Consider the following 17932-nt stretch of genomic DNA (forward strand, 5'->3'; position numbering starts at 1 on the left):
GTAAGAAGTAGGCTAATGTGAGGCGAAATGTTAGCAGAATGACGACATGTTTTTATAATGGGAGGACTGAGGGCTCTCCGTGTGCGTGGAGACTTAAATGAGGTATTTATAGATAAACGACTGGTAGGCTACATCTTCACTACATCAGTATGGGGGGAATTGATCATGCTGAAATTCTTACTTATTTCATCCAGTCAGGCTGGAACACGAATAAAAAGCCAAGCCTGTTTTTTGCACAACCTTGTTGGTTAGGAGGTGGTCACCGACTGTGGTGTGTGTGTGTGTGTGTGTCTGCGCGTGCGCGTTTCTGTCACAGAGATCATTCAGTCTTTATTTTCAACTAATGCTATAAGTAGATTTACTTTATTTGAAGGTGTAAAAGTGACATGTGCCTGTCATTAGCATTACAGTACTTAAACCATCATTAATGTAGGCAAGGCTATAACGTATCTAGTGCCATTCCATTTTGTAGGCTTATGTAAAGTTGACTGGTGTGCAGATATTGCAAATACCCAATGACATTAATGTTTATGACTCTCTCATGTAGACACCAAAGTGTTCAGTGTTATTTTAGCTTGTGATAACTATATTGTTTGCAGGTGTTACAGGTTACAGTTGCCCATGTAATATTAGTGAAACATTGCTTTGCTGAAATGGATTGGTAGGTAACCGGAGAAATACGAAATTAATATTCCTGCCTCGGTCATTTTCGGTCATTTTCAACCCTCCGCTGTATCAAACACAGACTGAGGAGTTGCCTTTCTGCCAGCAAACTGGAAGTCTTTATGTTGATGGCCACCGAGAAAGATGTTCTTGTGTCCCTTGATGCTGACACAGTGATTGACAGAGTGGCAGAGAAGAGCGATTTAATGAAAAAACTGCTTTTGTAAGGTGAGGAGATTTATTTAAATGAATACATTAGTGTTAGGATTTAATTGCATTTTTCACAGAAAGTGATGAGATTACTTGTGTGATCGTATAACTATTCATGGTGGGCCGCCATGGCCAAAAAATGCCCGGGCGATGTTTTGGTCCCAGTCCAGCCCTGCCTGGGCTCAACTTTCAGGGGGTTAAGAGGACAGGACAATCTGGAAACTACACTGAGGCTACGGCTACACGAAAACGTTTTTCACTGTAAACGATACTTTTTCTTATCGTTTGGCTGTCGCGGCCACACGGAGCCGGCGTTCCCACTACCCCAAAACGATAGTTTTTGAGAACGGGTTCCAGAGTGGGAAGATCTGAGAACGGCCTCGTTTCGTTTCCATTGTTACAGCGAAAACGGATTTGTTTACATCTGCGTCACAGCCACATGGCTAACGCAGTGACGTATACACATACGTCAGTGATCAGAACAAAAAGTGGCTTCCATTCAAAATCCGGAAGAAGAAGACAACACAACAAGGACAGACAGCGATCATCATGGACCCCACAACATTGATAGCAGCACTGCTGCAGACACTGCTAACTACGGCGGCTGTTGAAGGAACAACGTGAACTTCGCGCTGGTAGAAGTAGGGGCGTACACGCATGCGCATTGCTTCTTCTATTGTTCTGGTGTAACCGGTGGGGGTGGCTTACAGCGCACCTAGAGGTGTTTCGTGTGTACTGCATCGTTTTCATCGTTTCCATGAGGACACAGAAGCTTCCCCGTGTGGTCGCAATAATTTTCGTACCCGTTTTCAAAAAAAACCTCGTTTCGTTTTCGTGTAGCCGTAGCCTGAGTTGCATGCATCTGGTCCTCTGTGTATTGTGAAAATGCTAGTGTCAGATCATCACCCCCATTAAATAGCTACACGGGGATCTGAAAAGTTCTTTCAACTTCATTATGGAGCACATGCTTCTTTGTAAGGTCATCTGTTATAAAGTGGGGCTGCAACACAACATCAGTTTCCTAACGTCTTGATGTGCATGTAATCTTGTGTTTTGAGTGTCGATACAAGCTAATTAATTGATTTAGCTCCTTCCTATTGGTGTTTGACGTATGCCATCTTGTCCTGTTTTCTGCACAGGTTCAGATTGGGCGTCTCCTGCTGTTGCCCTGTGAGTGATAAGGCCAGCTTTAGTTTGTGGTCCAGCTGCATCCGTATGATGGAGGCCTTGCTGCGTCTGCTTGTTCTCAGCTCAGTGGCCCTGAAGGTGGCGATAAGTAAGTTTCATTTTTAACACTTGTCTCTAATTAGACTGATTGCTAATAATTAAAGCTATGGTAGGTAATCCTAGAGAGCTAGCAAGAGAGCTAGCAAGAGAGCTAGCAAGATTTGAAAGTGTCCCCTCCTCTAAGCTCCACCCCCCCCTCCCCATTCCGTCAGTGCGTCATCCAAAGCCGGTAGAACCGCATGCGCACACGGAGCAGGGAGCCGGCAGAGGGGGGCGTAGGCAGAAAGCAGAGGCATCTGATTGGTTTTTTGTAGGCGACCAATCCGAGATCAGCGGGACGCTGATCTCGGATTGGTCAGCTTTTTCTCAGTCCTGCAGCTGCCACAGAGGTCTGATTATTTTCGTCCCTTTTTCTAAATACATCTTGTATAGATTTCTCTCAGGACAGACGGACCATTTCACCCAGTATTACAAAATGTGTTTCTGAACAGGATTACCAACCATGCCTTTAATGTCACGAGTAAGTTTAGTTTTAGCTTGGCTAAAGTTTATGGTTTAAGTTTATGAGTAGAACCGGAGTTCAGGCGTTTTGGGATAAAAAGTCTGTCTGTGAATTGACGTCATTTCAACATATCATTTATAGACACGAGACCCATATCAGCTCTGTAAATATCAGTGTATTAATTCATTTTCAGTTTTTTTGTTGCATTCCAAACATCACTAAACTGCCAAACAAGCATTTTGCAGAGCGATCATTGGGTTTAGTTTAGTGGTTATTAAAAGATTATTAACAAATATCCTTGAACAGTTTTGGAACATAACTGGACATAAAAATGCACGCCAAAGTAGACGCACGTGCACACACATACACAGTTTCAGAATTTCACATGATAAGATTTCAGTTTTTAAATGCAGGTCACAGAGAAACACTGTGTCAGTAACTTAATTTGGCTCTGTCTCTAAGAGAACAGCAAAAATGGAAATATGTGAGAAACAGAGAATGCAGAACTCCGAGTTGATCTGAGTTGAATCATACTTATGTCACGTTCATCTAAAAGGGAAATCAGATTGTTCTAGGCCAGGGGTGCCCACACTTTTGGGCTTGCAAGCTACTTTTAAAATGACAAGGTCAAAATGATCTACCTAGATTAAAAAAAAATGCTAAATATATATTTATTTATATATATATATATATATATATATATAAGTATACTTTGTTTACACAATATATTTGGTGTACCTTGCAACACATACAGTTATGCAGTCCATAACAGCATGAACCCTTATGGCACAATACAATTCAATGCATTTAGGGTCACTACTTTACTCTGATGACTTAAACTGATTGGAGGCTTCCAGATGATCATCAGTCATGGTGGAGCTGTATTTGGGCTTAATAATCTTCATGTGAGAAAAGGCTGACTCGCATCAATAAGTGGATGCAGTGAAGGAGGTAGTAGGGCTGGGCGATATGGACCAAAAGTCATATCTCGATATATTTAGGTTGAATATCGATATACGATATATATCCCGATATTTTTTTCCGCAAAGTGAGAGCTGTGATATGAAATGCTCAGTCAAAGTCAAAGCCAAATACGAGTACTTTTATTGAAAACTCACTATAAAATGTAAACACTGTATAACAAAGCTCCGTAAGGTGCACATTTAAATAAAAAAATATCTGAAATAAAATTAGCCTATAAAATAAAATAAGTAAATCTTTTTCTGAGGGCAGCATTTATATATTAAGAGATAACAAAATAAAGTGCTCAGTTTAAGAAAAACGTTTTTAAACATCAGCTTGAGATTACCTGTTTATTTTTGTTAATTTAATAGCTTATCTGAACAGTCTCAACCAGTTGCCAAGCTGTTTTCATCTCCCAGTCTTGCATGAAGTGAACTGTCATATACTGCTCATATAAGGTTCGCACAGGTTCTGCTTGACCACATATCGCTGGTCAACGCAAAATGGGTGACGTTAGCGAGCCGGTCCGCAACGTTCTGCCTGACTTCACTATACATTTGGCAATACTTCTCGTGCAAAATAGTTGCGACTGGGAAGCTCGTATCTCGGGTCCAGCTTTTTAATTAGCTCTTTGAACCCGACCTGTTCCACTGTTGCAACAGGGACCATGTCTTTGGCAATGTGAAAGGACACTTGTCGCTTTTCTTCTCATACGGCACACAGCGGGAAAATGAAGCTTGCAGTGAGCTTTGTTTTGGGGCTGGAGCTTTGTCAGTTTGGGGACGGCTTGTGCCTGTGGCTGCTGCAGCGCGCAGTTTCACACACTCTTCATATTGCGCTTTGTGCCATGTTTTTAAGTGATAAAAAAGATTCGTAGTGCTTCCACCACTGGCTGCAATGTGCTTATGGCACTCCCTACATATAGCTTGGTTTTGTTGCTCGTCTGACAATTTGTATCCGAACCATCTCCAAATGATTGAGCCACTGCTTTTTCTTTTACCAACCAAGGGGCTCTCCTCCGTATGCTCCGCAGGTGTTGTTGCCTTCTCCATGTTTGTTTAAGAGTGCCGGTGTGTTCCTCCCCCTCCCCCCTCTGTGCATGAGAGAGGAGGGGCGGAGCCGGAGCGAGGGAAGCAGTGCAGAGAGCTCTGATCAACGGCTTGCCTGAAGCAAGTATTACAGCGCAAATTTGAACTATATCGATATATGCGATATGGTCTAATTCCATATCTTATTTAAAAATCTATCGATATATCTTAAATATCGATATATCGCCCAGCCCTAGGAGGTAGCACATTTCGTCATGATGAGTAAGTCCATGAGCCCTGGACTTCAGCTGAATGTCAGCCTGTGTTGTCTCATCCCCCACTGCAGGCGAGTTCAGGTGAAACAGTGTTGTAAGAGTGAATCAACCTCAGCATCTTCCCACATGAATGTGGCGACTGGCTCCAGGGAAGCAAAGTCTTCAAAGCGTTTGTCAAACTCTGACAGACAGTTCTCAATCTGCTCTGTGCAGAGATGTGGTGTAGATGTGGGATTCCTTTTTCCTTCCAGGTGATGAAGTCTAGTGGTGAATTTTTCTGTGTGAAGTTCGGGTTATTCCAAATAGGGGTGTATTTGCGGGGGGGTTCATGTGGATTTGAAGATCTTATTGATTTTCCACCAAGCTGTCAGAGCTGTCGAGATTACTGTTTTGTTGAGCGTACTGTGAAGTTTTAAACCTGTGTTGAGAAATGGGAGGCCGGATTTTAAGATGGGTTTCCATTGTGCTTGTTCTAGTTCTGTCCATGATTGAGGCAGTGTTGTGTGATTAATCCATTTATAGATATACTGTAACTGGTTGGCAAGAAAATAAATTTCAAAATTGGGTGCCTCTAGACCGCCTGTTGTTTAACTATTTTGTAATGTTGCGAGTTTGATCCTTGGTTTATTATTTTTCCAATAGAATTTGCGTGTTTAAGAGTCCAGGGATTGAAACCAGTTGGTTGTAGGTTGGGGTTATGTTTGATTTTTTTTTGGCACATTTTCGTGAATAGTGATAGAAAAATTATTCCAGAAATGTTTGAAGAATTCAGCAGGGAGGCCGTCCGGACCAGGTGCTTTATTGTTTGGCATTTGGTTGAGTGCCTTAAAGGGACACTATGTAATAAATTAAGTCATTTATTAGCTCAAATCAACATATTCATTCATAAGTTAGTCCTCATTGGTGTAAAATGATCTCTGTCAAAAATCTCACTTATCCTCCTGAGTGAAGAATAACTTGTCTGTATCTACATAGAGCGGGCAAGCTCTATGGAGGCTGCCATGTCCTTCCGGTCTATGAAAAACGACGAAGTGCCGAGAGGGACATCAATCAATTATACTTTATTAATCCCCAAGGGGAAATTCCAGACATAAAGCACTTCGAATCGCGATTTCTCCGCCAGGCCTGCAAGCGGAAATGACGTCATTGTGACGTCATTTCCGCCGAATGGCTTATTACTGGCGCTAATGCTAAATAGATTTTATCTGGTAAGTGATCCCACTAATAATGCATTGATTGTTTCCAAACTTCTGCCGTAGTACACATAGGCTCTTAACTCACAAAACGAGGCATTAGAAAGTTTGTAAGTTTACCGGGAGTTTATTTACCGCTGCTAATGCTGCTTAATGCTAACGCTGCTAATGCTAACGCTGCGTCGACGTCACTTCTGGTAACTCCCGGAATATGACTAATTGCATTGTTTGCACACCAAAGGCTATGTCAACTTATGTTATCTGACATGTAATATGTCATCTGTATTCATAGTGTTGTTGTATGTGTGTTATGTAATCCTTTGTACTGTGTGTCTTGATGTCTTTTTGTTTGTATGGACCTTGAGTCTGAAGCTATAGCTTCTTGAATCTTGACACATTCTGCTTGCCGTAGTTCAAGAAGTTGCAACGCACATTTGAAAACGTGAGGCGCTAGAGAGCAAATTCATTCGACTTTGCAAAATAAAATTGCACCACTAGATGGGGGAAGAAATTACATAGTGTCCCTTTAAAGTATTCATCTTGTGTGAGGGTTAGGGTTGGGCTTGTCCAGGATATTTGCTTGATCAATTTTGATTTTAGGAAGGTTGAGAATGTCTAAGAAATAATCAATTTCCGATACATCTATTTCATGATCATGTTCATGTATATTTTACTGTAAAACAATTTAAAAGTGTTGTTGATGTCTTGGGCTGAGAACATTGGCCTCCCTGTTGAATCCCTAACTACAAATATTATAGTTCTTTCTTTGTTGCGTTTTAGTTGGTTTGCCAGATACTTCCCATTTTTATTGTTATATTCAAATTTATCATGTCTTAATCTTTCTATTATAAATTAAGTATTTTGAAGACAAAGACAAAAACAAAACAAAAACAGATGAAAAGAAACAGTACACATGAGTCCAAGACACGCAACCAATGATGAAGACACAATGAAGTTAAAAACAGCATAAATAACTACTAGAATAAATGGAGAGAGAGCAGAAGGGGAGTCAACACATACAACAGTCAACAAGGGAATGTTGTAGTTTCTGTTTAAACATATGGAGTGATGGGAAAGCTGAAAGCTTAAGGGAATTTTAAAGGGAGTTCCTATCATTTTCTACAGCAAAACGAAAGGAATTCTGTCCGAAGACAGTGCAGGCTTTTGGAATAGATAGAGTAATGAAATCATTGGACCTCAGGTGGTAGTTATTATGGGAAAGGTGCAAGAGGTTGGAGAGGCATTAAGGTGTTTTGCCCAGAAGAGTCTTGAAGATAAATAGAAACCAATGATGAAGTTGCCTGGTGTGGAGGGAGGGCCAGCCTATCAGTTTATGCACATTACAATGATGGGTGGAAAAGGGTGCACCAGTGGCAAAACGGATAGCTGAGTGGTGGAGAGCATCCAGGCAGTTAAGGGCACACTTGGAAGCCATTTTATAGACTACATCCCCATAATCAAACAGAGGGAGTATGGTCATCTTCACCAGAGTATGTTTGGCAGAGTGTGTGAATGAAGCCTTATTATGGTAAAGGAACCCCAATCTGGCCTTAACCCTTTAGGCGCCAGGTTTTTTTTTTAAAAAGACTAGATTTTGACATCTAATTTTCAAAAGGCTGTGGCTTCTAAATGGTTAGAGATAGAGACAAAGTGTAAATGAGAAACATATTGGGAATGACCTGAATTTCATGTAGGTTGTAAATTTTCCTATCTAATTTGCATATTATGACGTCATATGGTGGCGGCCATTTTGGAATTCGATAATTCTCAGGAAATAAATGATATTGTTGATAGTGTTGAACTTTTTTCATCATATCCACCCCTCCATCCATCTGTTATGTTATCCACATATCAAATGGACAAGCAAACAGTGAATTGTAAGCCAAATGTTGCAAATTATAACCATTATTATACCACAAAACTCATATAAACAGGAGGCGTTTTTCAGAAGCAGAGGCCTTATCTGTGCCCATCTATCCAGATTACAGTTTGTAGTTCTTTAGAGTGTGGAACCTCTCATGGCAAGGCACAGCACACAGACAGTTGGCACAATATTGAGAATCACCCTAAGTGTATGTGGGGAATAATTTACTAATCTAATTTGCATACTTTGACACCAGATAGTGGCGGCCAACTTTCAAGATTGATATTTTGAATGGATGTTGAAATTGTTTAGACAGATTATTCCCTGTCCCTTTGTTATGCTAACCACATAACAAATGGACAGGAAAACAGTATAATAAAACTAAGAATTGTACATTTTGACTACTGCTGTGCCATATAGTAGCAAACACATGTAAACACCAAGAGGGACAGAAAATCGAGAGGTTGTGATTCAGTCTGAATTTCTCTATCACCACGATAGCCAATTGCCTCATCAAAGGGTTTTATCCATTCCTGTAAAACTTCCTCATCTCTCAAAAAGACCCAGTCACCATTACCAGCCCTGTTTAGCCTCCCCCTGCTGCCTCTCCCACGGGCACTCCGGCCACGTTCATTCCTCTCACCCCCTCTCCCATTGAGCAACGCTTCATCTTCGCTACTTTCCGCCCTATTCAGACCCCTGCGGCCAATCCGACACCCACCAGCCCTTCTACGGACACTAAGCCCCCGTTTACCCCTGCTTGTGTTGGGCAAAGAGTTGGAAAATGTAGTGTTTTGTGCTTTGGAGACATTGGTGCGTTGCACAGCCGCAGCATTGACGCGCAGTAAAGCACCATGGCTAGCACGGTAGGCTAGAAAGAATTGACACTCACGCTGGTCCCAGCGCCACTCTCACCTACACTGTTTCCACCATTCCCACCAGCCCCCTACGAATACCAACACTCCTAGTAGCCTTTCCAATTTTCCTCGCTTTGCCCAGCACCGCCATTGCCATGCAAAGACGCACCAGCGAGCTCACTAGTTGCCCGACCGTCATCTCCAAAAGAAAAATTTTCCCCTTCTGAATCAGAATCGGCGAATAGGAAACCCATCACATCACTATAAGTAAACTTTTTCCCAGTCATCATTTATTTATTTTGTCTCTAACTCTTGTAATCCAGCAATACCGCTTCAGCAATCAAGATCCGTGGCACACTTTCTCCGTTTTTTTCTCCTACTACTTGGAATGGACTTCCTCGAACATTTTACATTACAGTGTGACGTATTCCGACCCAAAGTATAAGTTGGGGATGTCTGCCAACTAGTGGACGGGAGTATAAGGCAAATTTGACACTCTGCTTGGCTCTATCGTCTGTTAAAGTCAACACCGCTCCTTGTCGCAATATTGCGACTTTGGCGCTTAAAGGGTTAACTTTGGTCTGCAAGTTATTGATGTGAGAAAGAAAGTGAGTGGTCCAGCCAGAGACCAAGGTATTTGTAGGAGTTGACAAACTCCAGTTCTGAGCAGTCAGGACAGGGGATCTTGGGGGGGCAGGTTACACTGTTTTTCCGACTGAATAACATACATTTAGTCTTCTTTGAGTTGAGACGCAGATGAAGGTTGTGAAAGGACTTCTCGATAGAAGCAAGGCTGAGTTGGAGGGTGGATGCGGAAGAATGGATTGAAGAGCCAGATGAGTTAATGATGGTATCATCAGCATAGAGATGTATCTGGGAGGCACCGATAGCCTTGGCTAAATCCTTTATGTAGATGGAAAACAAGGTTGGGCCCAAGGTGGAACCTTGAGGCACACCCTTGGAGATGTAAAGTGGATCTGACACAACATTTTCTGACTTCAATATTATGGTCTACTGAGTCGAAGGCCTCGGCCAGATCTATGAAGGCAGCTATGCAGACTTGTTTACTGTCCATGGTGGTGATGATGTCATCAAGGACCTTCAGGGTAGCAGTGATGCATCTATTACTATAAGATTATAACTTATGAGATTCTATTACCAGCTGAACCTGAAACATAATTATTGTAGTACTTTTCCATGGGAAGATCAAACCACCTTTCTTACTTAAGTCCAGGTGGTGACTTTTATATTTTTGGCAAGGCAGTGATGCCGTCCCATTAATGGATTTTGTGGTATTTCTATCGAAATTACAAAATAAATATGTCTTCACTTTTAAATTAATTAATTAATTAATGATTATTTTTCTTTTTATTTATTTATTTATTTTTTTAAATGATTGCCTTCTTGTGATTTCTGTAAAGCACTTTGAATTGCCTTGTGTACGAATTGTGCTCTACAAATAAAATTGCCTTGCCTTATAACCCAGATGACCCAGTTTTCCACCAGTACTTAAATGCAAATCTCTGAAGCTTCCGGAGGTGTGAAAAGAGTCTCAAAAACCCTCATGCTGATCTATAGGTAAATGTAGCTTTGTGCATGCGTATTGAACGATTTGTGTGTTCAGATGCTTTTGTAATGCCAGAGGTTTCTTCCTGTTCAAAGGGAGTCGTTTCTCTCCACAGTCGCCTCAGGCACGCTCAGGCCGGGAGATTGGACCGAAAAAGAAAAAGTTTTCAGTGCAATCTGTTGGTTTCCTTAGCTAGGAAATTGTTTTTGAATTGGCTCTATATGAACAAATTGGATTATTTTATGAATAAATGATTACAATTAATTGAATTCCAATTGGCTTGAATTGGACTTTATTATCTAAGTGCCTTGAGATGACATTTGTTGTATTTGGCGCTATATAAATAAAAATAAATTGAATTGAATTGAATTAATGTATGCTTTATTCCCATTTACACTAAACTATATAAAGAGCTGATTGCTATTTATTTTAAAAGTCTACCAACCAAGCCAGTGAAGCTATAGTTTTTTTCTCAATTTCAGCTCCTTTATTATTTAATATTTTGTTTTACATTGGGGTTTGAATCCCTAATTGCACTGACTGAACCAGTTACACTTGTTATACTTTTATGATAAAGATTGTTTTACTGGTGCACAATTGTTAAATAAACAAGTAATTCAGTACATTTATATCTGTTTATTTGTTTTTTAAAAAATAGGAAAGAAATGTTTAAAGCGATACTCTGGAATTTTCAACATTGGACCTCATTTCCGAGTCAACCAGAGTGTAAGAAATGTGTACAGATGTTTTTTTTGTTTTTTTTTTAAATTCCATGCAGCCCTTGTGAAACCACTGGTCGCTGTTGCTAAGCTAGCGCAAGTGATCGACTTTTGGTAGCCTGCCACAAGAAAACAGTCTTGCCCAATTCAATAAACACTCAAAGCACATCAATTATTATGTCAGGCAGTGGATGTAAAGGTTTGTGGTGATAGAGTAATGTTTGAAATAAAACTGACCTTGCATTACATGGATTTTTATCATATGAGGGACTAGTTTATAGTGGTCAGCGGAATTGTACCTTACTCTCGGCAGTTGTGATGTAACTAACTCAGCTGCTAGTTCCAAACTAGTTCTGCTGCGTTTGGATCGAGCGAGTTTGCTGCGAGCGGATTATAAACCAACATCCAACAACGTGGCAACATGGTAAACCAGTGTGCCTTTGCTAATTGCAACAATAGAGCCCATAGATGGGTTCCGAAAAGTTTCCATTATTTTCCAATAAAAGATCCGGAAAGAACAAAACTCTGGCTCCTAGCTGCACGATTAGACATACAAACTCCGATGGAGACGCTGCGTATCCGGGTCACATTATTATAAGTGCACATTATAATAGTTACACTGTGGACTATTAGTTATTATAGCTTACACGGTACGTTTTTTCATTCAACCAATAGATAACAAATCTCAACAAAATTTTGTTTTGGTAACTTACCGCAATGACAACTGGCCATTGGGTCCAGCAGGTCTGGGTCGTTTTTTTCAGTTTATCTTATCGACTGAGAAGAATGTTTCTAGCACTCCGCGGTTGAGATGTGGTAAGAAGTCCTGGTGCTCCGTTATGCACACATCTCGAGATGTGCTATGGCCAGACAAATCTAGACTATGGAACGATGTATCAAGCTCCAGCTCTTCCATCTGTGGGATAACTAAGTCCCACTCTCGGCAGCAAAAGCATTCTTCCTCCGTCTCCATTGCTTTGCAATTTCGGCACCGACACCACCAATCCCCGGTTATTCTAGCTGCGGCTGTCTGCTACAGACGCGCTCTCTCGTTCGGCCCTCTCTCGTTCCATCTCTCTCAACTCTTCCTCAGTATATTCCGGCTCGTACAGGTATGCTTCATTGGAAAAATTAAATGGCTCGTCCTCGTCATCAAAAGCTCGTCATCCGAACATTGCCATTCTTTGATCAAGTTTTTGTATGCTCAAGTAGTTGTGACAGCATCATTCTTCACAAAACAAACTATTGGCAGCGAGAGCCGGTAAGATTGGTGCTAGATATGGCTGCGGGTAATAACATATAATTGTAAGGTTGGTTTTACTCCCTAAATCTCTCTATCAACGTAGATATTTGCATCGATAGCCTGGCAAGACAATTGATGTGCTTTGAGTGTTTATTGAATTGGGCAAGACTGTTTTCTTGTGGCAGGCTACCAAAAGTCGATCACTTGCGCTAGCTTAGCAACAGCGACCAGTGGTTTCACAAGGGCTGCATGGAATTTTAAAAAAAAAACAAAAAAAACATCTGTACACATTTCTTACACTCTGGTTGACTCGGAAATGAGGTCCAATGTCGAAAATTCCGGAGTATCGCTTTAAGTCAAGTCTGATGTTGCCTCTTTTCCACGCAATGAAACTTCCCGTTTGTTACCATAATTCTGCGCTGTTTTTCTGTATCGGATCGGTATCGGACGATAATAAACCTCAGATATTGGTATCGGAGGAGAAAAAAGCGGATCGTGCATCCCTAATTTATAATGAGTGGAATAGTTTTGTTAATTAGAACTGAGACCCCTTGTTCTAGAGTTGTTAGGGTTAGTTCATACTTCATACTAAATCATACTAGGTATTTTTCTGAGGATTTTAGTTTGTGTTGTTCAGATGGGCAGAGGTGGGTCTCTTTTAATTGATAAATATCTGCCTGCAGTTTGGTTAAGTGATTAAGAACCTTCGTCCTTTTTGCCTGAGCTTATGCCTCAAATATTTAAGCTAACAAACTTAATTTGACTTATTTCTTTTTCTTAATTAGGAAAAATAAAAGATGATCAACACTTGAGTAATACTGATTCTGATTTAAGTTATATTTCATTATTGTAATCCTAAGTGATACAAAAGATAGACCAAAATATATTGGAAATAAGTTCACAGACAAATAGAGACAGACAGAAAACAGAAACCGGTGAGACACACAGACTGACAAACATGGGGACAGACAATAGACAGATACACGTGAGCTCATGTTTAGCGGAGGTGGACGTTGTTAAGCCAGGTGGTCACGTTTGCCATCTACGTAGAGTTTGTCCACAGTTTGTCCACAGTTTTCCTTCCTGAATGAAACGTTTCCGGATTGGGTACAGCAGCTTTCGTCTGTCCTGTATTTCTCTTGGGAATTGGTCATTTAGACCAAAGTGGGTGCCACGATGGGTCTCGGTCTGGTGCCGTCTGTTTTGAGATTGCCGATTCGGTGAACACGATGAAAAGTGATCTGTTTGTTTTTTGGGGGGCGGTAGTTTGAGGTGTGTTTTAGGGATCTCCCGAGTCAGAGTCCAAGTCATTTGATTTTGAGTATCTGCCGATACCGAGTCCCGATCCGATACTTCTACAGTACATTAAAAAAAATGAAGAACGGCGAAGAAACAGATCCTGGATGTCCCTGATTCTTTATTTTATTCACCTTATTTTATCATTTAACACTTATAAACAGAGCACTTCTGTGAGGTAGCGTGAACAACAAAAAGTAATCGAGTAATAAACAAATTCTTCACGTTGTAGTTTAGTGCAACAATGTCGGATATAAAAACGAGCAGCTGCTCAACCTGAAATACCTGCAGGCATGGAAACAAATAAGCAAATAAAAGTGCCACAGTGTTCTAAAGTAAGGCAGTAATGTGCTTTAACTGCACTCCTAATTCTTCCTCCCCTCCTCTGGCTTCACAGAAGGAAATGTACCTTTTTCTGTCATCAAGGATGTTAGCCATGTCTTTGCCACCTCTTGAAATCCCAAGTTTGCATATCTCACAGTTTGCAATTGCAACGTTTTTGTCCTCCACTTTAAAATCCCTCCACACCGCGGACATTCGGCCCCCAGCTTCTAGCTGCTGCCGTGTTCTGCTTCGCTTTACGACAGCAAAGTGACGTCATGCCGCATGTTTCTGTGTTTCTGTGTTTCTGTGTGGAGGTGAGACCAGAGACATGATGATGATTATTATAGTTGGGGATATACACCTTCCTCAGTGGAAATAAATGTAATCTGGAGGCATTGGAGACCCATCCAAGATGGCGGCCGCGCTGATTCGTCAGCTCCAACAGGCAGCGTCGGCCTATGAGGCGTCTACGTATATTATGTCTATGGTTGAGACGCTCTGACTCTGTACCACATAACAGGAAATACTAAGCTGTTATTTTGTCCCATTTGTTTTGAAATATTATAGTTCTGATAAAAAATAAATAATGAGAATAAATATACATTAAAACTGCGAGCAGTGATATCGACCCTCGCAGCCAAGCGCCACTCCGGCCTTGCGACCGCCTGAGTGCCGGCACTGCCGCCCCGACATGGTCATCAACGCTGTCACGCGTCTCTTGCACCCGTCTCTTGCACCCGTCCACCGGGCGGAGCGTGCGACGAATTTCCCAAATCGCCTTCAGTGCACGACAGTACGACACCAGTGGCACGTGTTCAAAGTTGGAGCGATATCTCACCTTCCAGACAGGAGTTACCGTCACTTCCTGTTTTGTAGGGGCGGGGTTTAGTGACGTCAGAAATGTACCACGCCAACGTGTCAAGCGCCGCTCCGTAATGATGCACAAAAAATATGGTGCAGATCGGATGACGTCTCAAGGAGAAATAGCTGTTTAAATGATATAGGGGGCGCAGTGGAGTCACACTTCAATATAATCCTATTGGACTCTTTAGAGGTTAACAAAGGTCATTCATATCTAGTTTGGTGCAAATCGGATGATGCATGTGAGATTTAGAGCCGAACGTATGCAAACGGCGAGGGATTGGAATTTTGCCATTAAGCCACGCCCACACTATTTTGTAGGTCCTGACAAGACGCACAGGTGTGCTGAGTTTCATGATTGTCGGTGAAAGCATGGCTTGGGGCTGATTTTCTAGATGTTCTAGGGGGCGCTGTGGAGGCATTAGGCCACGCCCATCAAATATTGGACTGCACACCTGTTGGGGGGTGGATTAGGATCGATCCCAGTGAGTTTGGTGCATCTCGGCTCAAAACTGTAGAATTTAGAGCCAAACGTATGGTAACGGCGCGTTGTCTGACTTCGCCACGCCGTCAGAGCCACGCCTTCAACTGAAAACTGTTGGCGCTTTAAAGCAAGTGAGACCAACTTGTTATCTGTATTCTGACACAAGATCATGTTGATTAGGTGAAGGGGGCCAGAGATGGAGCTTTCCAAGTAAAAAAAGTGACTTCCTGTTCTGAGGGGGCGGAGCTTATATGACGTCAGCATATGACCACATAGGATCGTCGGGCATCCAACATGGATGACTCTTACCAAGTTTGGTGCAGATTGAACTTTTTACGTGAAAGTTATAGCGTTTCGTTTACACTGGCGAGTACGCTGAGTTCGCCGCTTGGCCAAGCCCCCTAAACATGCTCAAAAACTCAAGATTTCTGATAACTTTTGTTCCCCCATCCCTTAACTGCATACCGACCAAAGATGAAGTCCGTAGCTCAAAATCCCTGGGGCATGAAAGTTTTTATACGAGGTGTGTAAATCTGAAAAATGGCCAAAATTTGCCCTTTGACCCAAAATGGCCGCCTCCTTGTACGTTTTAGAGCATACCTCCAAGAGACTTTTGTTCTTGATTTGAGGCGATCTACATACATACCGAGTTTCAGATCTCTACGATGTACGGTTCGGACTATCTCACGTTAGGTGGCGCTGTAGAGCAGTTTGGCGACGCCCACTTTCGACTCCATTGAAATCGTGGAGAAGAAAAAGAATCATAGCGAAGAAGAATAATAGTGAAATCCTTCAGATACAATAGGGCTTTGCAGCGCTTACCTGCTCAGGCCTAATAATGTAGAAGCTAAGCCAATGCTTTAAAGCTGCAGTCTGCAGGATTTGTTGTTGTCATACGTAAAGTCCTACTTTTTGGCATTTTAAGAGTTTACATGATCTATCAGAACGCTTGAAGTTGAAAACGGTGACCTCCGTAGTCGCAAAATGCAAGAAATGCTTATTTTTTAACCGAAAAATAAAAAGTTATTCAACTTCCTGTCCCGCCCCATCAAAACACATGAGAACTCGTGCACGTCTACGTGCACACCAGATGCGCCCACACGACTCCTCATTCATCAACTCACCTGTCATTTGCGATCATGGAAAACACAGTAAGTAGACTAGCCCGTAATGAAGTTCAATAGTCCAGATAAATAAGCGTGGGGACAGCCTACCTTGTATCGCGCGTGCACAATCGGTGATTGACAGGCAGCAGAGCCCAGCTCGTAAACCTGATTGGTTACCTTTTACCGGTCCGGTCTGCAATTTTGTAAACAAACCTGCTGGCTTTGGAGGGACCTAGCGGGACATATAGGGGACCTAGAGAACTCATTTTTTTTGTATTGGGGTATTTAATGTACTACTTTCAGAATCCCCGGACAGTTCCAGGCATTATGCTTGAAAAAGAGTTGCAGACTGCAGCTTTAAGCCACTGAGGTATTTCGATATTAAAACCTAGTTGACGCGCTTGGACCATACCATCACGGATGAATAAGAATCCTGTTGTGTTTGAGTTTTGATGCAAACAACTCCATTTAATTTGCATCTCATGCTCTAAATCACATATCTCATGGTTACATCCGCACGGAGCACAAAGTGATGCTGCACAGCGGTCAAAGACTGTTTGTTATTCCGGAAACACCTGACGAGCCCCCAAAGATACATGCAATATATAGGCTAACCCGCCAATCACAATCCGACAATTACACACAACAATTAATATAGATCTGCTCTTACACATAATTTACATTTAAGCATTTTGGATCAGCTGGAGGCTTTTCAGAGAATCTGTGGGAGAGCCCAATAATACAGAATTACAGTAGTCCAATCCTGAAGTAACAAATGCATGGAGCAGTTTTTCTGCATCACTCTGAGACAAGATGTTCCTGATTTGAACAATATTACGAAGGTGAAGGAAGGCAGTCCTAGAAACCTGTTGATAGCTGAAGAGCTGTGACTGAAGAGGATATTTCTGTTTTTTTCTTAAAATCCCAAAACAACAAGTCAGATGCCTCAACAAAGGCCTCTCTTATGAATGATTTCTCGTCATGCTTAATGACGTTCACCCAGAACAAGCCTTCGTGGCTGCCTTTGCTTTTGAGTTCAGCTTTGTGAAAAAGGACTGCTGTCCGATTAACCGCCATTTTAGTTCCCTCACCTTTCTCTTTCTCAGCTCGCCTCTCAGAGGGAAGTCATTATTGTAGTTTTTATTAGTAGTACGAACAGTCACGTTTCCCTTCTTTGGAATAGCAGTAATAGACTAAGAGATCAGACAAACACACTTTGAATGTGACATGAAAAAAGCACTCCTTCCTTTCCACATGGAAGTGGTAAGTTTTTGGTTTCTTGCTTGGTCCAGCTCTCCCACTCATTTTTTATATCCCTTCTTTACTAGATATAAATTGGCAGGCTAACTATAACTAGGTCACTTGCTCGGTGACCTCTGTGTTAGAAGAAGAAGAGATCTTGTATGTGCGCCGTTAGCCCTTCAAGTGCAATTCATTTTATCACTGTTAATAAAAGCTGACCTGTGCATTTTGGACTTCTGCAGAAGTGTGTCATGAAGCCCTCACAGGCTGCTTTATGTCTACTGCTCTGTAAGACTGTGTTGCTCCTT

At 41.7% G+C, this 17932-nt stretch overlaps 1 protein-coding gene across 2 annotated transcripts in view; it reads left to right on the forward strand.

Annotated features, from left to right (window-relative positions):
- LOC142377620 (contactin-2-like) overlaps window positions 1-17932 on the forward strand; it is a 100342-nt gene that overhangs the window by 27760 nt on the left and 54650 nt on the right. For both annotated transcript variants that reach the window (XM_075461916.1, XM_075461917.1), the window contains exon 2: window positions 2013-2149. In XM_075461916.1, the coding sequence (XP_075318031.1) occupies window positions 2089-2149 (61 nt within the window). In that variant the 5' untranslated portion in view covers window positions 2013-2088. The remainder of the gene's footprint in view (window positions 1-2012; window positions 2150-17932) is intronic.

The sequence above is a fragment of the Odontesthes bonariensis genome, chromosome 3, assembly GCF_027942865.1.
Source record: "Odontesthes bonariensis isolate fOdoBon6 chromosome 3, fOdoBon6.hap1, whole genome shotgun sequence".
In the NCBI taxonomy this organism is placed as follows: Eukaryota; Metazoa; Chordata; class Actinopteri; order Atheriniformes; family Atherinopsidae; genus Odontesthes; species Odontesthes bonariensis.